The 20,204-nt window shown below is 43.2% G+C and overlaps 1 protein-coding gene across 9 annotated transcripts in view; it reads left to right on the top strand.

The window, feature by feature from the left end:
- LOC144771984 (stomatin-like) overlaps positions 1-20,204 on the top strand; it is a 981,083-nt gene that overhangs the window by 111,499 nt on the left and 849,380 nt on the right. For 7 of the 9 annotated variants that reach the window (XM_078656206.1, XM_078656202.1, XM_078656200.1 and 4 more), the window contains 2 exons: positions 17,776-17,827; positions 18,659-18,694. The exons of the other annotated variants lie outside the window; for them this stretch is intronic. Coding sequence is in view for 4 of the 7 variants with exons in the window: in XM_078656200.1 (XP_078512326.1) it covers positions 17,776-17,827; positions 18,659-18,694 (88 nt within the window). In the remaining 3 variants the exon portion in view is untranslated. The remainder of the gene's footprint in view (positions 1-17,775; positions 17,828-18,658; positions 18,695-20,204) is intronic. 9 annotated transcript variants of the gene reach the window in all.

Here is a 20,204-nt window from a genome sequence, read left to right as displayed (position 1 = left end):
TAGCACAACTTCACCTGTCACCAAAACATAAAAATTACATATACATCACCAGGCCTCTAAACATTTTTACTGGACCTGCAGGTCTTGTTGTGTATCAATTTAGATTCCGTATGAATTTCCCAATTTATGCCCTTTTATAGGTGTATTTCACTTTGCCCTTATATAGGCATAGAAATCCAGTCATTATTTAGGCATAGTCCATGCGACCCAAATACAGGCATGGCTACTTTCATCCGTTCATCTACGTCGCAACGAGTTCTTGGAAAACCAGACTCTTAAGCTTTAGGGACTTCCCCTTGCCTGGATATTGATTTCTCCAAGAAATCATTTATTATGCATGAACATATATTCCTTAGGGGTTTATTCATGATGTTCATATGCCTGACTTTTACGTCAATACTGGCATTCCTAAACACATTCAAGATATAAATATACCTTCACTTGCTATGGCAAAGCACGGTGTGGATCGGTGCAGTTCGACTACCTACTTGCCCGACGCAGCTCGCACCTGCAAGTACCGAAGGAAGCCAACTCCCCAGCTGACGCGCTGACTAGACGCTGTCATCCTCCTGCCGAGAATCCAGCTCCAGTGTTTTTGACTCCCCTTGCGGGTTGTTGGGAAATCAAGTCCTGGGAAAAAGATACCAACCTCTCTCATTCTAAGGTATGGAGCTGATTAGAACCTAGAGAAACCTTTGACAATTCTTGGCAAAACTAAACTAAGCTAAACTATAGCTACAACAGCACATACTTCTTCCCTAGTACTAGTCTTAGGTTGGGTACACTGGGGTAGGATTATTTTAGAAGCACCAGTTGAATATTTTTAGCCTGCGTTATTTATGTATGTATTTTTATATATGTCATAGCAACAGACCATGCTATTACAGTATTATTTGATACTACTGTTTACGCTGTATGCATTATATTTCGCATTCTGTCTTACGATTGTAGCAGTTCATATCTCATGCATGAGAAATAAGACAGTTCAATAAACCCCTTTTAATGAAACGCCCTGTCTATCTATTTCTCTGTAACTCTGTAGAAACGAAGCATGCACGATTGACGGAGTGAAATAGTTATCTATTGTTTCCACCACTCTGAAGATATTGTTCCGACTCTAAGGGAAACAAAGTTGTCATGTTTATGCGGTTGTCAGAGACTAATCCCTTCTTATTCATTCAAGAAGTTTCTAGTGACCTCTGAGCTACCTGGCACACACATACAATTAAGGTTAATATATGGGGAAACATGGTGGGCGGCAGTATGTGCTGTGCGGTCGTGAGCTCACCTCTCTGTCGGATGAGGAGCTAAGCATGAAGGATGGGCGTACCTTGAGTGGAGCAGCGCTAAAGAGCTTTGTGGAATATCTCCGGTCTTGTTGCGATGTCTATTCCGAGACTTTTTCCGATCCCTGGATCCGATCCCTGGTTGGGGAGGCTCGGTGCGGCGTCGGCGCGGCGTCTCGACTCTGTAGAAACGAAGCATGCACGATTGACGGAGTGAAATAGTTATCTATTGATTCCACCACTTTGAAGATATTGTTCCGACTCTAAGGGAAACAAAGTTGTCATGTTTATGCAGTTGTCAGAGACTAATCCCTTCTTGTTCATTCAAGAAGTTTCTAGTGACCTCTGAGCTAGCTGGCACACACATACAATGAAGTTTAATATATGGGGAAACATGGTGGGCGGCAGTATGTGCTGTGTGGTCGTGAGCTCACCTCTCTGTCGGATGAGGAGCTAAGCATGAAGGATGGGCGTACCTTGAGTGGAGCAGCGCTAAAGAGCTTTGCGGAATACCTCCGGTCTTGTTGCGATGTCTTTTGCGAGACTTTTTCCGATCCCTGGTTGGGGAGGCTCGGTGCAGCATCGGCGCGGCATCTCGACTCGGGTTTCTCCCGCCCTCTGCTGTGGGCTGTGAGCTTTGGCTCGGCCCCGGACTGGGCGCGGGTGCGAGGGTGGCGAGGACTGCAGCTGTAGCCGCCAAAGCTGCTACATCGTCACTGCGAGGTAGAGCCTGAGCGGAGGCGGTACTGCAGCTGGCAAGAGGACGACGGGCGGCGGCTAGAGTGGGGTTCCCCAGTACGAGGACCCGCTACCAGTCCTGGTCGCACTCGGCAGGCACGACTGCGGCAGAAAAGAAACGGAGGGGAATGAGAGTTCTCCTCTGATGACCCTGGTAAGAAGAAAGAGGAAGGGGGCGCGGGGGCTCTGTTTAGAAAGCGATTGCACTACAAACAAACCCAGTGGGAATAAGTTAGGTGCCCCCGGGTCACACCAATTAGAGGGGTGTCTAAAATCAGCACTAGGCGATAGTGGAAGCTGCAGTGTACCCCAGACAAGCAGCAGCAGCTTAAGTAGCAGCCTAAATAGGTACACTCTTCGGAGTAAAAGCATTTGGGGGCAGGAGTTGTCTCCTACAGAGGGCCTTTCAGGCAGTATCCCCCCATAAATAATACAAGTGGAGAAAGCGACCACTCCGTCGCAAGTGGAGGGTAAAAGAGCTACAAAAGCAAAAAACAAACAGGTTAAACTACGTAAACTAGCTAAATTAGGGAGCTCCCATGTTACTCCTTCCCTGCAAACTTATTTTAAAGTACAAGCCCAAACCAGAACTCCAGGTACACAGTTACACCAAAACCTAGAGGAACTCGAGGGTCCGTACATAGTGCCCCCTGGAGTACCTAGCATCATAAGAGACTCCGGGAATATGGAGCAGGGAGATAATACGATTCAACTGGTGAATAGTTTTTCCTGTCTAGCAGAGGACACAGCTTGTTCACAAATTGATTGTACCCAACCAGAAACGGCGCAGAAAACCTCTGCCATCATAAACCCCAGCATTATTGATACCTACGTTCCCTCTACCTCTTTTCCAAATCCCTCCTCGAGTATTGACTCCACTCTAGCTGTAATGGCTGACCAAGCGGGGGGCTCTGGAGAGCAGATAGCGGGGACCAACTCTAAAACAGAGAACCTGCTCTTAAATTTGATCTCGGAGATGAGAGAAAAATGTACAATTTCTGAAAATAACCAATTGAACATTCAGGGGACCTGCGAGGCACTGGAAGTAAAAATAAACAATATTATGGGCCGAGTGGAAGCGGTAGAAGCCACAGTAGAACATCATTCGAGAAAGGTCACGGAAAATACAGTGGAGATCAAGAAACTAAAATTGAAAGATAAACTCTGGGCAGACAAACTGGAAAGTTTGGAAAATAGTGCCAGACGAAATAACATTCAGATTTTAATGTCCCTGAAGACCTTGAGGGGGGGATATCAGAACCTTTGTAATTGATCTCCTAAATGACCTCCACCCAGAAATCGAGAAGGCGACTCTAGAAAACAATATCCAAAGGATCCACAGAGACCCCTTCAGTAGGCACATAGGAAAGAAAACCCCCAGGAAAATATTAGTGAACTTTAAGACATACTCCATAAAAGAAGCGGTTCTCTCTCAGGGGCTAAAAAGGGGAGTCTTTAACAGGGGCGATTGGTCATTCCGTATAAGATCGGATATATCACGCACCACACAAGACAGGCAGTGGGAATTGGGCAAGCATATACAGGAGCTGAATAGCTTAGGAGCCACTGCGAACCTCAAATTCCCTGCCTCCCTGAAGGTTATATGGAGGAACAAAATGTATAATTTTAGAGATCCTGAAGAGGTTAGCTCCTGGATTCAGCAGGTTAAAAGCTCATCCAACTAAAGTTTTTAATATTTACTTAATTTCCCTATCCGACATTGAGAGAGGGAGAGAAAAAGAAGAGAGGCTTTAGTATGCCTCTAGAGATAAGGGAGGGTTCCCCAGGGAGGGAAAGGTTAAGGGAAAGCACCAAAGACAAAATGTAAAAGAAAAAATGTTAATCACAGGGTGGGGGAGCATTATGGGAAAAAATAAAAAAATTGTCCTCACACACAAAAAAATGCATTAGGAAGTAACATTTCATGGCTGGAAGGTCTTTTGAATGAATACTGTCTTATTAGTAATCATGGGTAGCTTTCAAGCTTTAAAGATCCTATCCTGGAATGTAAATGGGCTCAGGTTCCCGGCCAGAAGAGAGAAAATCTTGGAATATCTCAGACTTACTAACTACGATATTATACTTATCCAGGAATCGCATCTTGTAAAAGAAGAGTGGGCAGGAATACTAAAAAAGCATAAATGGATAGAGCATTGTTTTGTCTCATCACAGACGGTTCCGATAAAGGGAGTAGCTATCATTTTTAGGAAAAGTAATCGGTTAGCTATCGGGAAGGTTGTGGCAGACACTCATGGTAGATGGGTAATGGCCAGGGCTAAGATCAATGCAACTTGGGTAACCTTTGTTAGCTATTATAGCCCTAATATTGATGATTCATCCTATCTCCAGTCCCTATTCCTTCATTTGGGAGATGTAAATGATCAAATTATAATGGGAGGGGACTTTAATGTCGTGTTAAACCCCAATCTCGACTCCACGTCACAAAAAGCTGCGGAGGCCACCCCGAAAACTCGAAAAATCCTGAAACGTTTAATGATAGAGGGCGGCCTCCTTGATGTATGGGGATAGAAAAAGCATGTTCAAGGGCTGACAGGGGGGAGACTTTACCTATCATAACAAGAAATAAGCCCACCGCACAAGAATTGATTTCTTTTTGGTGGACCGCACTACTAACAGAGATAAGATTAAAATTACCTATCTGCCAGAGCATCTATGCGATCATTCTGCAGTTTTATTAGAAATTACATTAACTTATCGTCCCACCTCACTTAGATGGACTCTGAGTCGTGCACTACTTCTCGAGCCGTCAATTATTGACAAGTTAAAAATAGCGACAAAAGAGTTCCTCTCAATCAATGTAAATTCAGCAGCCCAACCCATTGTTTGGGATTCATATAAATCTTTTTTGAGAGGTCTATTAACTTCCCTCTCTATTATTCACAATAAAAAAACAAAGGATGCTATTAAAATTATGGAATTAAAAATTGCTCAAAAATCCACAGCAGTAGAATGAATGCCAACTGATACAGTTAAAATACAACCGCTATCTTTAGCTAGAAATTAATTGAATGACTATCTAGAGGCATTAAACCCCAAAAAATGGGAGGCAAGTAAACTTGCCCACCATGAATATGGAGAAGGGTGCGGAAAATTTCTGGCGTGGAAATCGAATACTGACCTCGTCAGAAATACTGTGAAAAGTTTGAAATGCCCAAACACGGGGAGGATCATTGAAGAGGAATTGGAGATTGAGGAAGCCTTTGTCCATTTCTTCTCGGATCTATATTCTGAAGACTTAACTCCATCTGAAGGCATGATGGAAGCCTTCTTTCGGGATCTCCAACTTCCTACCTTATCAGCTACCGACAGGGATAAACTGAGCGATCATATCTCTTTAGAAGAAGTTGTGCAAGCTATTAAATCATTAAAAAAGGGGAAAGCTGCAGGTCCCGACGCCATCCCAAACGATGTATACATCATCTTGAAAGGTGAATTAGCACCATTTCTATTCCAACTTTTTAAGTCAGTGTATTCAGGCACTCAGGCGGTACCGGCTTCCTGGAATGAGGCTGCAATTACAATAATCCTGAAGCCAAATAAAAACTCACAGCTCTGTGAATCGTATAGACCTATTTCGCTTTTAAATAGTGATCACAAAATTTATACCCAAATTCTCACCAAAAGATTAGATAAAGTGGCAGGTTCCATCAAACACTCTGATCAAAGGGGTTTTATGAAGGGAAGGCAGCTGAAAGAATTAACAAATGATCTTATTGGGGTAATAGACTTTGCAATTTTTTTTCAGATTCCATTGGCAGTTTTAACATTCGATGCTGCCAAAGCTTTTGATAGGGTCAATTGGATCTTTTTAATAGAAGTAATCCTTTGCTTCAATCTGGGAGAAACATTTGTGGCTGCAGTTAAGGCTCCTTATAAGAGTCCCTCAGCAAGGGTTCTTGTTAATTGAAACCTCACAAAACAACTAAAAATCTGGCGAGGGACCCGACAGGGGTGCCCCCTTTCACCCCTTCTCTTTAATTTTTACATCGAGCCTTTGGCATGTAAATTAAGATCAAGTCAAACTATTGCCCCTTTTAGCTGTTTTGGTCTGGGAAAAAAATAGGTCTTTATTCAGATGATCTCATGATCCTGACAGGGAACTTAGAACAAGCACTTCCGGAGATCTGGAATCAGTTGGAGAATTTTGGGAAGATATCTGGATATTCTGTAAATCAGCAGAAGACCGAGCTGATGTTATGGAATTCTACATATAAAAGTGTGCTGGAAAAACAACAAATAAGATACCTTGGGGTACAAATCAAAACATAGATAAAATAGCTCAACAAAAGTTTGATAAAACTATGGTTAGTGTACGACAGCAGCTACAGGCTTGGGAGCTTTTACCCCTTTCCATCATAGGGAGATCTAATTTGTTAAAAATGTCTATCTTGCCTAGGTTCATCTTTCTTTTCGATACCATCCCCTTGGAATTTTCTAAAATCTGGTTTAAGAAAGCACAAGGGCTATTCTCCTCATTTATATGGGGTAGAAAAACCCCTAGAATTTCTCAGAAAAAACTCAGGAGAAAAAAACCTAATGGCGGTATAGCCACACCAGATTTATATTTTTACTATTGTGCTTTCCATCTCAAAAACTCACGTCAACTCTTAAACCACAGTCAATTTTACCAACCTCTCTTTAAAGCCCTAATAAAGGAACATAACATACAAGCTGACTTTTTTCTTTTAAAATTTGGTCACCCCAAATTCTTTAAGAAAGTTAGGTTGAAGATTTTTTGGGCGGACATCAGAGTCTGGGTTCAAGTGAGGGCACTGTTTGATATACTCTACTACAATCAAGAAACTCCGATCTGGGACTCCCCGGGTACACCAACCTGCCTGCAAGACGCCTTGGCCCTCCCTCTACATAAAGCTGGTATAGTAAGATGGGGAGAATTAATAGTAGGAAATGAATTAATCCCATGGCAGTGCCTGTCTACCTTAACAAATACCTTGGTATCTGGAAAAAATCGATGAGTAAAGTACTACCTGGGGATGGGGACTTAATTAAAACAATTTGTGCATGATCAAAACAAAAAGAAGCTGTATGGTGCTGGCAAATGATCGAGATTGGAGATAAAAAATCGAACCTGTTCACCTGTTCACAGAGAGTTGGAAGAAGGACATGCCGGGCGAAGACCTCAAAACTCTCGGGCAAGTATCCATGTCTACCCTTTGGTTATATGTGAAAACTGCCTCTTTAAAAAGAAATCATCTTTTCACTCTCCACAAAGCCTATTGGACGCCCCTGAAATTATCTAAGCTGGGGAATGGAGTGACAAGGAAGTGCCCGAAGTGTGATGATATCAATGTAAACGCGGTACACATGTTCTGGCAATGTCCTTCGATCGAGCTCTTCTGGGTTCACATGAGTAATATCATCTCTGAAATTCTGGGGAGAAAGTTTGGGTTAACAGCATTGACAGTTATCTTTGGGGTAATCTCAAGTGAGATAGATAATATTGCTGTCTCAAGAAATCAGAGGGCTTTATTCTTTGTATTGATTCTGCTGGCACGAAGGGAGATTTACATTAAATGGATCTCACCCGTTTCACCTAATAAATCAGAATGGATACGCTCGATACAACGTATTTCAACCCTTGATCGAGCAGATAGAAGGGCTAAAAAAACAAATTTCTGGGATTTATGGGATAGCTGGTTCACATCTTTTGCTTTCACCTAGGTTGGTATCACTTTGGGTTAACACAGCTAGAGTTATCTTTTACGGGAATATACTCTTTGTATTTTCTTCTTTGTGCACTGATTCCTGACATGGATACACCTGTTTTATTCTTAGCTCTTTTCATAGTGGTCCAATGATTATGAACCTGCTTGTGTGGCCGAAAAGTTGGGAAACTAGCTAAGGCTAGGTGTGAATGGCCCATTAAAGAAGAGGAGCCCCGGTTATTACTGATAAGCCCTGTTGAAAAAAGTGTCAGGGGGTTAAACTTTCCCATCCTTCAATAAGAAGTGACCGAGCCTTTTCTTTTTCTTGGTTATACTGGGCTGCAGTATATTGGACCGACCGGCTCTACAGTCTTGAATTTTGAGCATGTTTTGTAGAATGAGGACTAAAAAAAACCAAATAAACAAAAAAAAAACAATTAAGTTTAATATACTCAATAGAGACATAATGACATCAGTCCTATGTCAAATCTATAGTGTATGTTATTCCAATGTGCAGAGCCTATCAGGGATATAGGAACTACACTACAGTCTAGTGACCTAAATAATCTACCCGACCTATTTATAATACGCATTACCCATAAAATGGTTTCAAATGATGTGATCGTGGGCAAATAATTTAATTCATTGAGCTGCCATTTTCTTCATTATCACATATGAGAGTACCTTTAAATGTGTGAGTTCAGCATGTCTGCTCTACAACAAACTTTCTTTTATATATAATACAAATCTAGCCATGTATAGGATACACTTGACTTGCCTCTTAGTTCATTAACGGCATTTTCATCAGGGCGGGGGCAAGAATGTTTCTTAAATCATGTTTAAAAGCTATCACTTTAATAAATACATAACTAAAGCATGAAGTGGTAGCACACTGTCCTTTGTAATCAGCAGATTTTACATTGACATGGCTACAAATATTCCCACTGACATGCAGCTTTACTGATAAAACTAAATAGTGTACAAACAAACAATAATGTTAGGAAATTGAGTTTCTGCAAATATGTGTCAATCAATCAATCAATCAATCAACTGCACGTTATTCAGTTTCTTCCTAAAACCATGCATAATATAAAATATAATCTAATGCAATATATTTGTACAAAAAACACATTAATAACAAATCTAGTAAAACATTCTCATAAGGTGCAAAGAAATTGTTATTAAGTGCATGTACAATAAATCATTAAGAATAAGCGAAAAAAGGCAGAATAAGCACAAAAAACCTAAATGAGCTGTATGTGTCACCGGCAAGCCTAACAAGGCAATACACTGTCATTTAAGAACAACTTTTCTTTAATCGCAACTGGCTCTAAGCCTCACTGCTGATTTCAGAAAATTAAGAACAAAAAAGACAGTATCACCAGACAACAATGGTAAATATATAAAAGCTTGTCACACCTGCTTAAACTCCAACCGTTTTAAAATTGGAATGATTATATTTTTCCGACGAATCACATAATGCTTACAAAACATTAAAAAGTGAAGCATTTCCTGGGGAGACTTACCGTCGCAGCCACAGGACTCTAGGAAGTGACCTCTGCTACACCCGCATGGCTGAGCCACCAGAAGTTGGAAGAGATCAAAGCGAAACCTGGTCAATAAGAAATATTCATAAGTACTAAAAGACCCTAAAAGATATGGCTCAGTTTTCAGAATAATGAATTTACGGACACTAGGTTTCCTTAATTCACACTCTTCCCTATCTAATATCCTCTGATTATAGAAAGCCTCTCGCACCCAACCCAAGTCTTTCTTAATCACTAATTCTGGGTTGATGAATAAGTCTGCTCTTCCCAATCTTCCAAAACAACTCTTCATATGGTTAAGCCACGGATTATGGTGATCAAGATCGAGAGCCATGCACTCCTTCAAGAACAAATTATTTAGAGACGATCCTTTGCTCAACCAGATCTTCAACCATAATGTTAAGGGGGGAAGACCCAACAGATCAGAAAAGTAGGGCACCCCCAATTCTTCATGTACCACCATATTAGATGTTCTCTGGGGCACACATAAAAGACGTTTCAGAAAAGTATTCTCAGCCACTTGTAATTAGTCGATGGCAACATTACCCCATATTTCGCTACCATAGGAGGCTTTAGTAATACATTTAGCCTGATATAACTGCAGGAGTGCAATGATTGGTCTCCTGCCACATCATGAAGCAAAATGAAGAATAGCACGCACTAGATCTCCTCTCTTTCTCTGGTTTAATGGCCCCCATATCATCTGTTTGTCAATCAGGACCCCAAGGTACGAAAAAACATCTGTATGAGGGACCTCAGCAGATACAACCATAAACTGATAGAGCTTTCTAGAGCAAGCTCCCACCTGCCTCACATAGGATTTGGAATCATTTATTGACAAGTCCAAATCCACCATAAAGGAGGAAAAGGAGTTGAGCAGTAATTGCAGGACCGGGTCATCCGAGTATAATAAAACCGGCAGGCAACGCCGACCCACTTGAGGGTAATCTACCTTTGTCTCGAATAAAACTTTTTCAAATTTTTAATATACAAATTGAACAGAAAAAAGGGCTAAAATGCATCCTTGACATACTCCTCTTTTTATTGAAATCTGGCAGGAAACCCCAAGATCTTGTTAATATGTCACCTCAGCCTTAGTGTGTCTGTGGAGATCCTCCAGGAAATAAACGATGTCACTATCCACCCTGATGGTCAACATGGTCTGCCAAAGGTTAACGGTGACGGAATATGCTTACCGCCAACATAATGGTACGCATGCTAAATTTAGATGCGGGCAGACCATTGGTGTAATCATGGTGGAGACTTCTCTGTCATTCCCGTGATTAAACCCCAGGATGGCCCAACGGAGCAAGGGCCTTTGGAGGTATATCTCTAATTCCAACCACCTAATTAGGATGGGCAGAACTAAAGATAAGTTTGACTGCCCGTCACCACCAGGAAACCACAGTGGTAAGGGGCAGTGAAAACTGCTAAATTCTCCCCTTGACATGGGAGAAGACTCCTATGGTGAGTGGTGCATTTTCTTTTTGAAAATAAAAAAAGACGACTGTTCGGTTTAGGGCTCCATCATGTTGAATGAGCCCTGCACCAATCTGCAAAAAGCATTAACAGGAACAGCTCTGACAGGGGTTCCTGACCATGCTTTATGAAATGACAGCATTCTTGGTGGTCATTTCTACATCTGGCTGACTGTACCTCCATCAGGGTGACAGAGTAGTTGTCTTTGTCTCTCTAGTAGAGAAATGGGCCATCCGTCATGATATACATCTCACTGTGAAATTAGATGTCCGAGGCCCAATCCACTCTGTACCTGATGAATAATGCCCTTATTGTTCCATTATATATATTCCTTATTATTATTAGGGGAATGTTAACACTCTTTAAGGGTAGGGCCTGAAACCTCTCATTTGTAGTTAAGTGATAATGTATACAGTGAATTATTCCCATTTTATTTTACAATCAATACCCAATGGTACCAAGTTAGATAATTCAATTGGTTCCTCATAAATCTTGCCCTGAATTGTGTAACTACTGAGATAGTGTTGTAGTGTAGTTCCTATATCCCTGATAGGCTCTGCGCATTGGAATAATATACACTCAATTTTTGACGTAGGACTGAGGTCAGTATGCCTTTATCGAGTACATTAAACTTAATTACTTGTGTGTGCCAGCTAACTCAGAGGTCACTAGAAACTTCTGGAATGAACAAGAAGGGATTAGTCTCTGACAACTGCATAAACATGACAACTTTGTTTGCCTTTAGAATCGCAACAGTCTCAGAATTGTGGAAACAATAGATAACAGTTTCACTCAATCAATCGTGCATGCTTAGTTTCTACAGAGTTACACAGAAATAGATAGACAGGCGTTTCAATAAAAAGGGTTTATTGAACAGTCCTATTTCTCGTGCAAGAGATATGAACTGCTACAATCGTAAGACAGATTGCGAAGTATAATACGTACAGCAATAGCAGTAAGATAAAATAATATTGCAATAGCATGGTTTGTAGCTATGACATATATTCATAAAAATACATACAAAAATAACACAAACTAAAATGTGAATACTCATCTGGTGCTTCTAGCAAGTTCTACCCCAGTGTACCTAACCTAAGTGTAGTACAAGGTAAGAAGTAGGTGCTGTTTTTCTATAGTCTAGTTGAGCTATAGTTTAGATAGGTGTTTCTAAGATTTGCCAAAAGTCCCTACGTTCTAGTCAGCTCCATACCTTAGAATTAGGGGTGGGGCAGAATTTGCGGAGTTGCCTTCTGCAAACTTCCACGAAATGGCAAGAAATATCTGCGAACACGCAGAATTTTGCATGCTCGCTGAGATTTTGCTGCGCCCGCTTTAATCTATGCAGGGTCACTCTCAGGAGGGCAGGGCAGACGAGCATCGTCCCAGAATGAATCCTGCCCTGATACTTACCAAGAAGATGCCACCGTTTTGTGCCATACCATACCTCTACTCAACTGGAATACTTTCTACTGGCTAATCAGTAAGTGCTACCTCACTGGGTAGATGTATAGTGCTTTTTCCTACACTACAGCTGCGTAAAGGGACAGAAGAGTTGTCTCCCTCCAGTGACCATATGTGTCTGTAACTTCCCTTTAGTGAGCTGTACATCATGGAGGGGAAATGGCGGGAAGACGTTGCATACCGATCAGAGCAACAGCCTCCTGGTCACAGGAACTACACAGGGATTGTGCTCAAGAAACTCATGGATGCAAAGACCTCCATCAAGGACTACAGCTAATTGTAGACGGTAGATATGAGGAGAAAGCACACCTGCCTAGCCTCAACAGTGCTCACTAATTTGTTGGGCTGATTAATGCGTTATTGAATTTGAGCTTAAACTCGGGCACCTATATCTGTAAGTGCTTTCTAATCCTATGCTAGTTCACATGCCTCTTGATTATAAAAGGTCAGAGACCGATCAGAGCAGCAGATGAGGGGCAAGCAGCCTCCTGGTCACAGGAACTACATGGGGATTGCGCTTGAGAAACTCATGGATGCAAAGACCTCCATCAGGGACTACAGCTAATTGTAGACGGTAGATATGGGGAGAAAGCATACCTGCCTAGTCTCGACAGTGCTAACTAATTTTTTGTGCTGATTAATGCGTTACTGAATTTGATCTTCAACTCGGGCACCTACTTTATTTATATCTGTAAGTGCGTCCTAATCCTATTTGAGTTCAAATGCCTCTTGATTATAAAGGTGTCAGAGACCGTTCAGAGCAGCAGATGAGGAGAAAGCAGCCTCCTGGTCACAGGAACTACACGGGGATTGCGCTCGAGAAACTCATGGATGCAAAGACCTCAATCAAGGACTACAGCTAATTGTAGACGGTAGATATGGGAAGAAAGCACACCTGCCTAGCCTCGACAGTACTCACAAATATTTTGGGCTGATTAATGCGTTACTGAATTTGTGCTTCAGGACCGGCACCTGCTTTATTTATATCTGTAAGTGCTTCCTAATCCTATGCGAGTTCACATGCGTCTTGAATGATTATATAGGGCCAGAGAACGATCAGAGCAGCAGATGAGGAGAAAGCAGCCTCCTGGTCACACTTCCTGGTGAGGTTTTTCTTTGTTCGCCCTAAGTTGGCAGGGTATGCTCAGACGTGAGTCCCTTGCTCACTTTGCCACTGGAGTCAAGCAAGCCCGGCTGAAGATGGCTGTAATGCCAGAAACCGGTCCTGGGAAGCTTGATTCCGGTCCAGGGAAGACATCGCTTGGCAGTTCGGGCTGGACTGTTCCCATGAGGCACAGGGTCAGACTGATTTGCATATGGCCATGTCTGAACTGGGGTGGCGGAGTGAGCTAAAGAACGGTGATGGATTAAACCCAGATCAGTTGACTGGGGGTGAGTGTTTGTATTGTCAACGCTCCGTCCATCACCACCTTGGTTTTTCTTTGTTCGCCCTAAGTTGGCAGGGTATGCTCAGACGTGAGTCCCTTGCTCACTTTGCCACTGGAGTCAAGCAAGCCCAGCTGAAGACGGCTGTAATGCCAGAAACCGGTCCTGGGAAGCTTGATTCCGGTCCAGGGAAGACATGGCTTGGCAGTTCGGGCTGGACTGTTCCCATGAGGCACAGGGTGAGACTGATTTGCATATGGCCATGTCTGAACTGGGGTGGCGGAGTGAGCTAAAGAACGGTGATGGATTAAACCCAGATTAGTTGACTGGGGGTGAGTGTTTGTATTGTCAACGCTCCGTCCATCACCACCTTTGGTTTTTCTTTGTTCGCCCTAAGTTGGCAGGGTATGCTCAGACGTAAGTCCCTTGCTCACTTTGCCACTGGAGTCAAGCAAGCCCGGCTGAAGACAGCTGTATTGCCAGAAATCGGTCCTGGGAAGCTTGATTCCGGTCCAGGGAAGTCATGGCTTGGCAGTTCGGGCTGGACTGTTCCCATGAGGCACAGGGTCAGACTGATTTGCATATGGCCATGTCTGAACTGGGGTGGCGGAGTGAGCTAAAGAACGGTGATGGATTAAACCTAGATCAGTTGACTGGGGGTGAGTGTTTGTATTGTCAACGCTCCGTCCATCACCACCTTTGGTTTTTCTTTGTTCGCCCTAAGTTGGCAGGGTATGCTCAGACGTAAGTCCCTTGCTCACTTTGCCACTGGAATCAAGCAAGCCCGGCTGAAGACAGCTGTATTGCCAGAAACCGGTCCTGGGAAGCTTGATTCCGGTCCAGGGAAGTCATGGCTTGGCAGTTCGGGCTGGACTGTTCCCATGAGGCACAGGGTCAGACTGATTTGCATATGGCCATGTCTGAACTGGGGTGGCGGAGTGAGCTAAAGAACGGTGATGGATTAAACCCAGATCAGTTGACTGGGGGGTGAGTGTTTGTATTGTCAACGCTCCGTCCATCACCACCTTTGTTTTTTCTTTGTTCGCCCGAAGTTGGCAGGGTATGCTCAGACGTGAGTCCCTTGCTCACTTTGCCACTGAAGTCAAGCAAGCCCGGCTGAAGACGGCTGTAATGCCAGAAACCGGTCCTGGGAAGCTTGATTCTGGTCCAGGGAAGACATGGCTTGGCAGTTCGGGCTGGACTGTTCCCATGAGGCACAGGGTCAGACTGATTTGCATATGGCCATGTCTGAACTGGGGTGGCGGAGTGAGCTAAAGAACCGTGATGGATTAAACCCAGATCAGTTGAGTGGGGGTGAGTGTTTGTATTGTCAACGCTCCGTCCATCACCACCTTTGGTTTTTCTTTGTTCGCCCTAAGTTGGCAGGGTATGCTCAGACGTGAGTCCCTTGCTCACTTTGCCAATGGAGTCAAGCAAGCCCGGCTGAAGACGGCTGTAATGCCAGAAACCGGTCCTGGGAAGCTTGATCCGGTCCAGGGAAGACATGGCTTGGCAGTTCGGGCTGCACTGTTCCCATGAGGCACAGGGTCAGACTGATTTGCATATGGCCATGTCTGAACTGGGGTGGCGGAGTGAGCTAAAGAACGGTGATGGATTAAACCCAGATCAGTTGACTGGGGGTGAGTGTTTGTATTGTCAACGCTCCGTCCATCACCACCTTTGGTTTTTCTTTGTTCGCCCTAAGTTGGCAGGGTATGCTGAGACGTGAGTCCCTTGCTCACTTTGTCACTGGAGTCAAGCAAGCCCGGCTGAAGACGGCTGTAATGCCAGAAACCGGTCCTGGGAAGCTTGATTCCGGTCCAGGGAAGACATGGCTTGGCAGTTCGAGCTGGACTGTTCCCATGAGGCACAGGGTCAGACTGATTTGCATATGGCCATGTCTGAACTGGGGTGGCGGAGTGAGCTAAAGAACGGTCATGGATTAAACCCAGATCAGTTGACTGGGGGTGAGTGTTTGTATTGTCAACGCTCCGTCCATCACCACCTTTGTTTTTTCTATGTTCGCCCTAAGTTGGCAGGGTATTCTCAGACGTGAGTACCTTGCTCACTTTGCCACTGAAGTCAAGCAAGCCCGGCTGAAGACGGCTGTAATGCCAGAAACCGGTCCTGGGAAGCTTGATTCCGGTCCAGGGAAGACATGGCTTGGCAGTTCGGGCTGGACTGTTCCCATGAGGCACAGGGTGAGACTGATTTGCATATGGCCATGTCTGAACTGGGGTGGCGGAGTGAGCTAAAGAACGGTGATGGATTAAACCCAGATCAGTTGAGTGGGGGTGACTGTTTGTATTGTCAACGCTCCGTCAATCACTACCTTTGGTTTTTCTTTGTTCGCCCTAAGTTGGCAGGGTATGTTCAGACGTGAGTACCTTGCTCACTTTGCCACTGGAGTCAAGCAAGCCCGGCTGAAGACGGCTGTAATGCCAGAAACTGGTCCTGGGAAGCTTGATTCCGGTCCAGGGAAGACATGGCTTGGCAGTTCGGGCTGGACTGTTCCCATGAGGCACAGGGTCAGACTGATTTGCATATGGCCATGTCTGAACTGGGGTGGCGGAGTGAGCTAAAGAACGGTGATGGATTAAACCCAGATCAGTTGACTGGGGGTGAGTGTTTGTATTGTCAACGCTCCGTCCATCACCACCTTTGGTTTTTCTTTGTTCGCCCTAAGTTGGCAGGGTATGCTCAGACGTGAGTCCCTTGCTCACTTTGCCACTGGAGTCAAGCAAGCCCGGCTGAAGACGGCTGTAATGCCAGAAACCGGTCCTGGGAAGCTTGATTCCGGTCCAGGGAAGACATGGCTTGGCAGTTTGGGCTGGACTGTTCCCATGAGGCACAGGGTCAGACTGATTTGCATATGGCCATGTCTGAACTGGGGTGGCGGAGTGAGCTAAAGAACGGTGATGGATTAAACCCAGATCGGTTGACTGGGGGTGAGTGTTTGTATTGTCAACGCTCCGTCCATCACCACCTTTGGTTTTTCGAGGTTTAATTACCTCATGCCCCCGAATTCCCTTCCGCTGCGGAACGCAAAAATGCCGTACTTTTGCAAGTTCCGCGAGTGGTACAGATTTTGTCGCCCACCCCTACTTAGAATGTGAGAGGCTGGAATCTCTTTCCGGGTCTCGATCTCTAACACCCCGCAAGGGGAGTCAGAATTAATGGAGCTGGATTCTCTAAAGGCTTAGGAGTCTAGTTTTCCAAGAACTCGTTGTGACGTGGATGGACGAATGTAGGTGGCCATGTCTGTATTTGGTTAGCATGGATAATGCCTAAATAAGGGTAGGATTTCTATGCCTAAATAAGAGCAATGTGAATTGTGCCTATATAAGGGCATAAATCGGGAAACCTATATATGGTATCTAAATCGACACACAACAGTGCCAGCAATAAGTGCAAGCAAAAGGAACAGGAACAACTCAGAACTTGATGAGATTTGGTCTAACCTTTCTGAGACGATGAAAGAATTGGAAGACGTGTTGTAAAGATCTCAAAGCCAGACTTGATTTTTGAGCACATTGAGTTAACCTGTCTGCCTTTGGCCCATATGCTGCATTTCAATTTCTTTCACAGAGCTCGTGAAAGTGTCAATTCCTTCAAACAATGACTTTGCTAACCTCTAAGGCAACACTGGTCTGCTACGAGTGCCCTGATATCTAAATTCCTAGGTTTGACAGCGAATGTGCAAAGGTAACATGTAGTATTAATTGACATCTTCTCATACTGGTTCATACCAGTTATGTCTTGGTCTAAGTAGAATGTCCCTGAATGTAAGGTAAAAGTCAGTGGCCAACCAAATGAAAAACACATGAATTAACCCCATAATCAGAGAGGCCTCCATCCCAGCTTATCGCAACAGGCACTGCCAGATTGCTGTACTGCTGCAGGATCTATTCCTATGCTGAGAACTGATGGCAAGCCAATACCTAGAGGAGAGGAGCTGAGCCCAGCGTATGTGTGTTTTCCTTGCAATGTCTGTTCCCTGGTTAAAAAATAAAGAAAACAAAGGAAAAAGTTTGAATTGACTGCCATTATGATAGTATTTTATTTAGTTAAATAAATGTACTTTTGCAGATATATTCTCATTGGGAAGTGTGAGGAGGATTATTCCTTTGGGTATCTGATCTGGTGTGCATCTCCTCTTGACTGGTCTTTTTACTTTCTGTTCCTTTTCAGGTACCAAGACTTTCAGTCCGGTTTTCCTCTGCGAGAAATCTAATAGTCCCAGGTATGTATTTCTATCTAAGGGATTGGTTTTAAAGATATCTACTATATTTCCACCTTTCCTAGTATTGGCTCTTTCTACTCTTTTTCTCCTGATTACCAGTAATTAAGTTTCTTAAGTGCTTTCTTTTTCCTTGCAACATTATTTCTTCTCTGACTTTTATTCCTTTTCTGAGTCTTACTGATTTCTTTGTCTTTCCTGTCTTTTTCTGAATTTGAATGGGACTATCTGCATAATTGGAGAAGTGAAGAAATAGTATAGAAAATCTGGATTTCTAGTGTGATTAGTTAAAATTAGTTAAAATTAAAGAAACTATAGGGACACTTTCCATTCTGTTTCTCGTCCAAGAAAAAAATATTCCTCAGCCCATACGGTTCTCGCGCTAGCAGGTACCCTCTTTCTGGCCAAGAAGTCTCTTAGCTTTAACCTGTCTTTCTCTCTGTTTCTCGTGTCAGGGAAGGCTAGGGCTAGTTTTCGGTGATACCCACCCACCAGCCTCAACCCCACGCACCCATGTGGCAGGGCCTCTCCTTAGGAATCGGCCCTCTGGAGACCTCTGGGCAGTCGTTCCAGTCTCATGCTCGCCGGTGCTGAATTGGGGTCCCGGGATCGGTTCCGTACTGCCACTGCTTTCTGGCGTACAGAACTCCTCTCCCAGTGTCTTCTCTTCTTCTTCAGCCAGCGTCTCTGGCCACACCCCTTTCTCTGGTAATACTTCTTCTCCTTCAGCACCACTTCCTTCCTCTTGTGGGAAACAGAGTTCTCTCTTTTTTTCCTCATTCTTAGTTTCATTTTGTTCTCCCTTTCTATTAATGGTATCCCCTTTCTTTCTAGGTGCTCGAGTTAGCTCAGTCCACCAAGGAATGCCAGGTAAGTTCCCCGCTTCTGTGTGTACCCATTCTGTCACCTCTAACTCCTCACAGGACACTCTCTCCTGGCTGAAGCCTGAGAATGTCAGCTTTTCTGATGTGAACATCTATGCAGTGCACTGAATCCAAAGAAACGCCAATGGCGAATTAGCTACTCCATGTTCTCAGAGGGTAGTGCATATAAGTAGTTTTTAGGGTGCTAGGTTGCCAGGAACATTCCAATCATGTTAGTAATGTTAATATTATTCTCAGTTAGTGACATGCATTAGTACTGTTCGAATTATATTCTGTGTGGGTATTATTCATGTACTATTCAAGAAAATGAGACTGTTAAAACAAACACTTTTAAATATATACTGTCTTTTCCTAGCCAATTACTTGTGCATTCTATTCTAAAGAACAAAATGGGGTTTGAATTACCTCTGCATCCCTGATCCTTTTATAGTAACCCAGAAAGCATCAGCGCCACATAGACAAGAAGTGGAGTTGTGTGGGGCTACAGTAAGGTGGACCTTCACGCTAAAACGTTGGTGCACTGAACTACACCGGTAGGCGAGAAATCAAAGCTTTTAGAATTAGACTAGAGCTATAGTTTACGCAACAGAAGCCAAACGCAAGAGGCTGCAAACAGAAAACTGTAATGAAAGGGGGTGTAAATGATAAAGTGGTGTTGTGATGATTTCAAAAAGTATTAGAGCAGGAGTTTAATGAAAATGCATAATTGTATTAACCCTCTATGATTAACCTAATGAATTGGAGATATTTTACTGAGAGGGATCACTGACATAATATCGATGCATACAATATCAAAACACAAAAATATTGGAAAATAAATATTGTTAACAAAAATATCACCTTCCTATACTTAACTAATAAAACCAGAAATATTGAGAACAATTGTTAAAAATATCGATTTTTACCTAAATCCGAAACACAAATATTGCCACCTTTAAATAAACATATATGTTAAAAATATCGATTGACGCAACGACTACAATATCACCACCATAATAATTATATTATCATTAATGAATATATTTTTTTAACTCTTTTTACGTAAAACAATGATTTAAAATAAATCAAAAACATTTTATATGCATGTTTAAGTATGTTACACCACCAAAATGTTTACGTTTCAAATAAAATAAGTAACTAAAATCATAACAATATATCCCCAAAATGGACTTGCAACCCACCCAGCCTCAAGTGGTCGGTATTAACAATCTGGCTAGGACTAACAGTAGCTATCAACCACCAGAAACCCCCCTGGGGAATTTACCCCAGTACATGAGGAACATGGAGGTAGAAAATAATTAGGGGGGCTTTCTAGCGAAGTCACTATCAATTTACCCTCTGTCCTTATGTTATTTGTACTTGTAAAGCGCACTGCTACCCTGGGGTGTCCTGGTGCTGAGTACTGGTGACCTGGGGAGCATCGATCTGTTTAGTGGGAGAAGAACCATGTTTTTAAACCCTTGCGAAAAGAGATAAGGTTGGGGCATTTCTGAGAT

This window comes from Lissotriton helveticus, chromosome 8 (assembly GCF_964261635.1).
Source record: "Lissotriton helveticus chromosome 8, aLisHel1.1, whole genome shotgun sequence".
Taxonomy (NCBI): Eukaryota; Metazoa; Chordata; class Amphibia; order Caudata; family Salamandridae; genus Lissotriton; species Lissotriton helveticus.
Note: the sequence above shows the minus strand (reverse complement) of the source record. Positions and strands in the feature narration are given on the sequence as shown.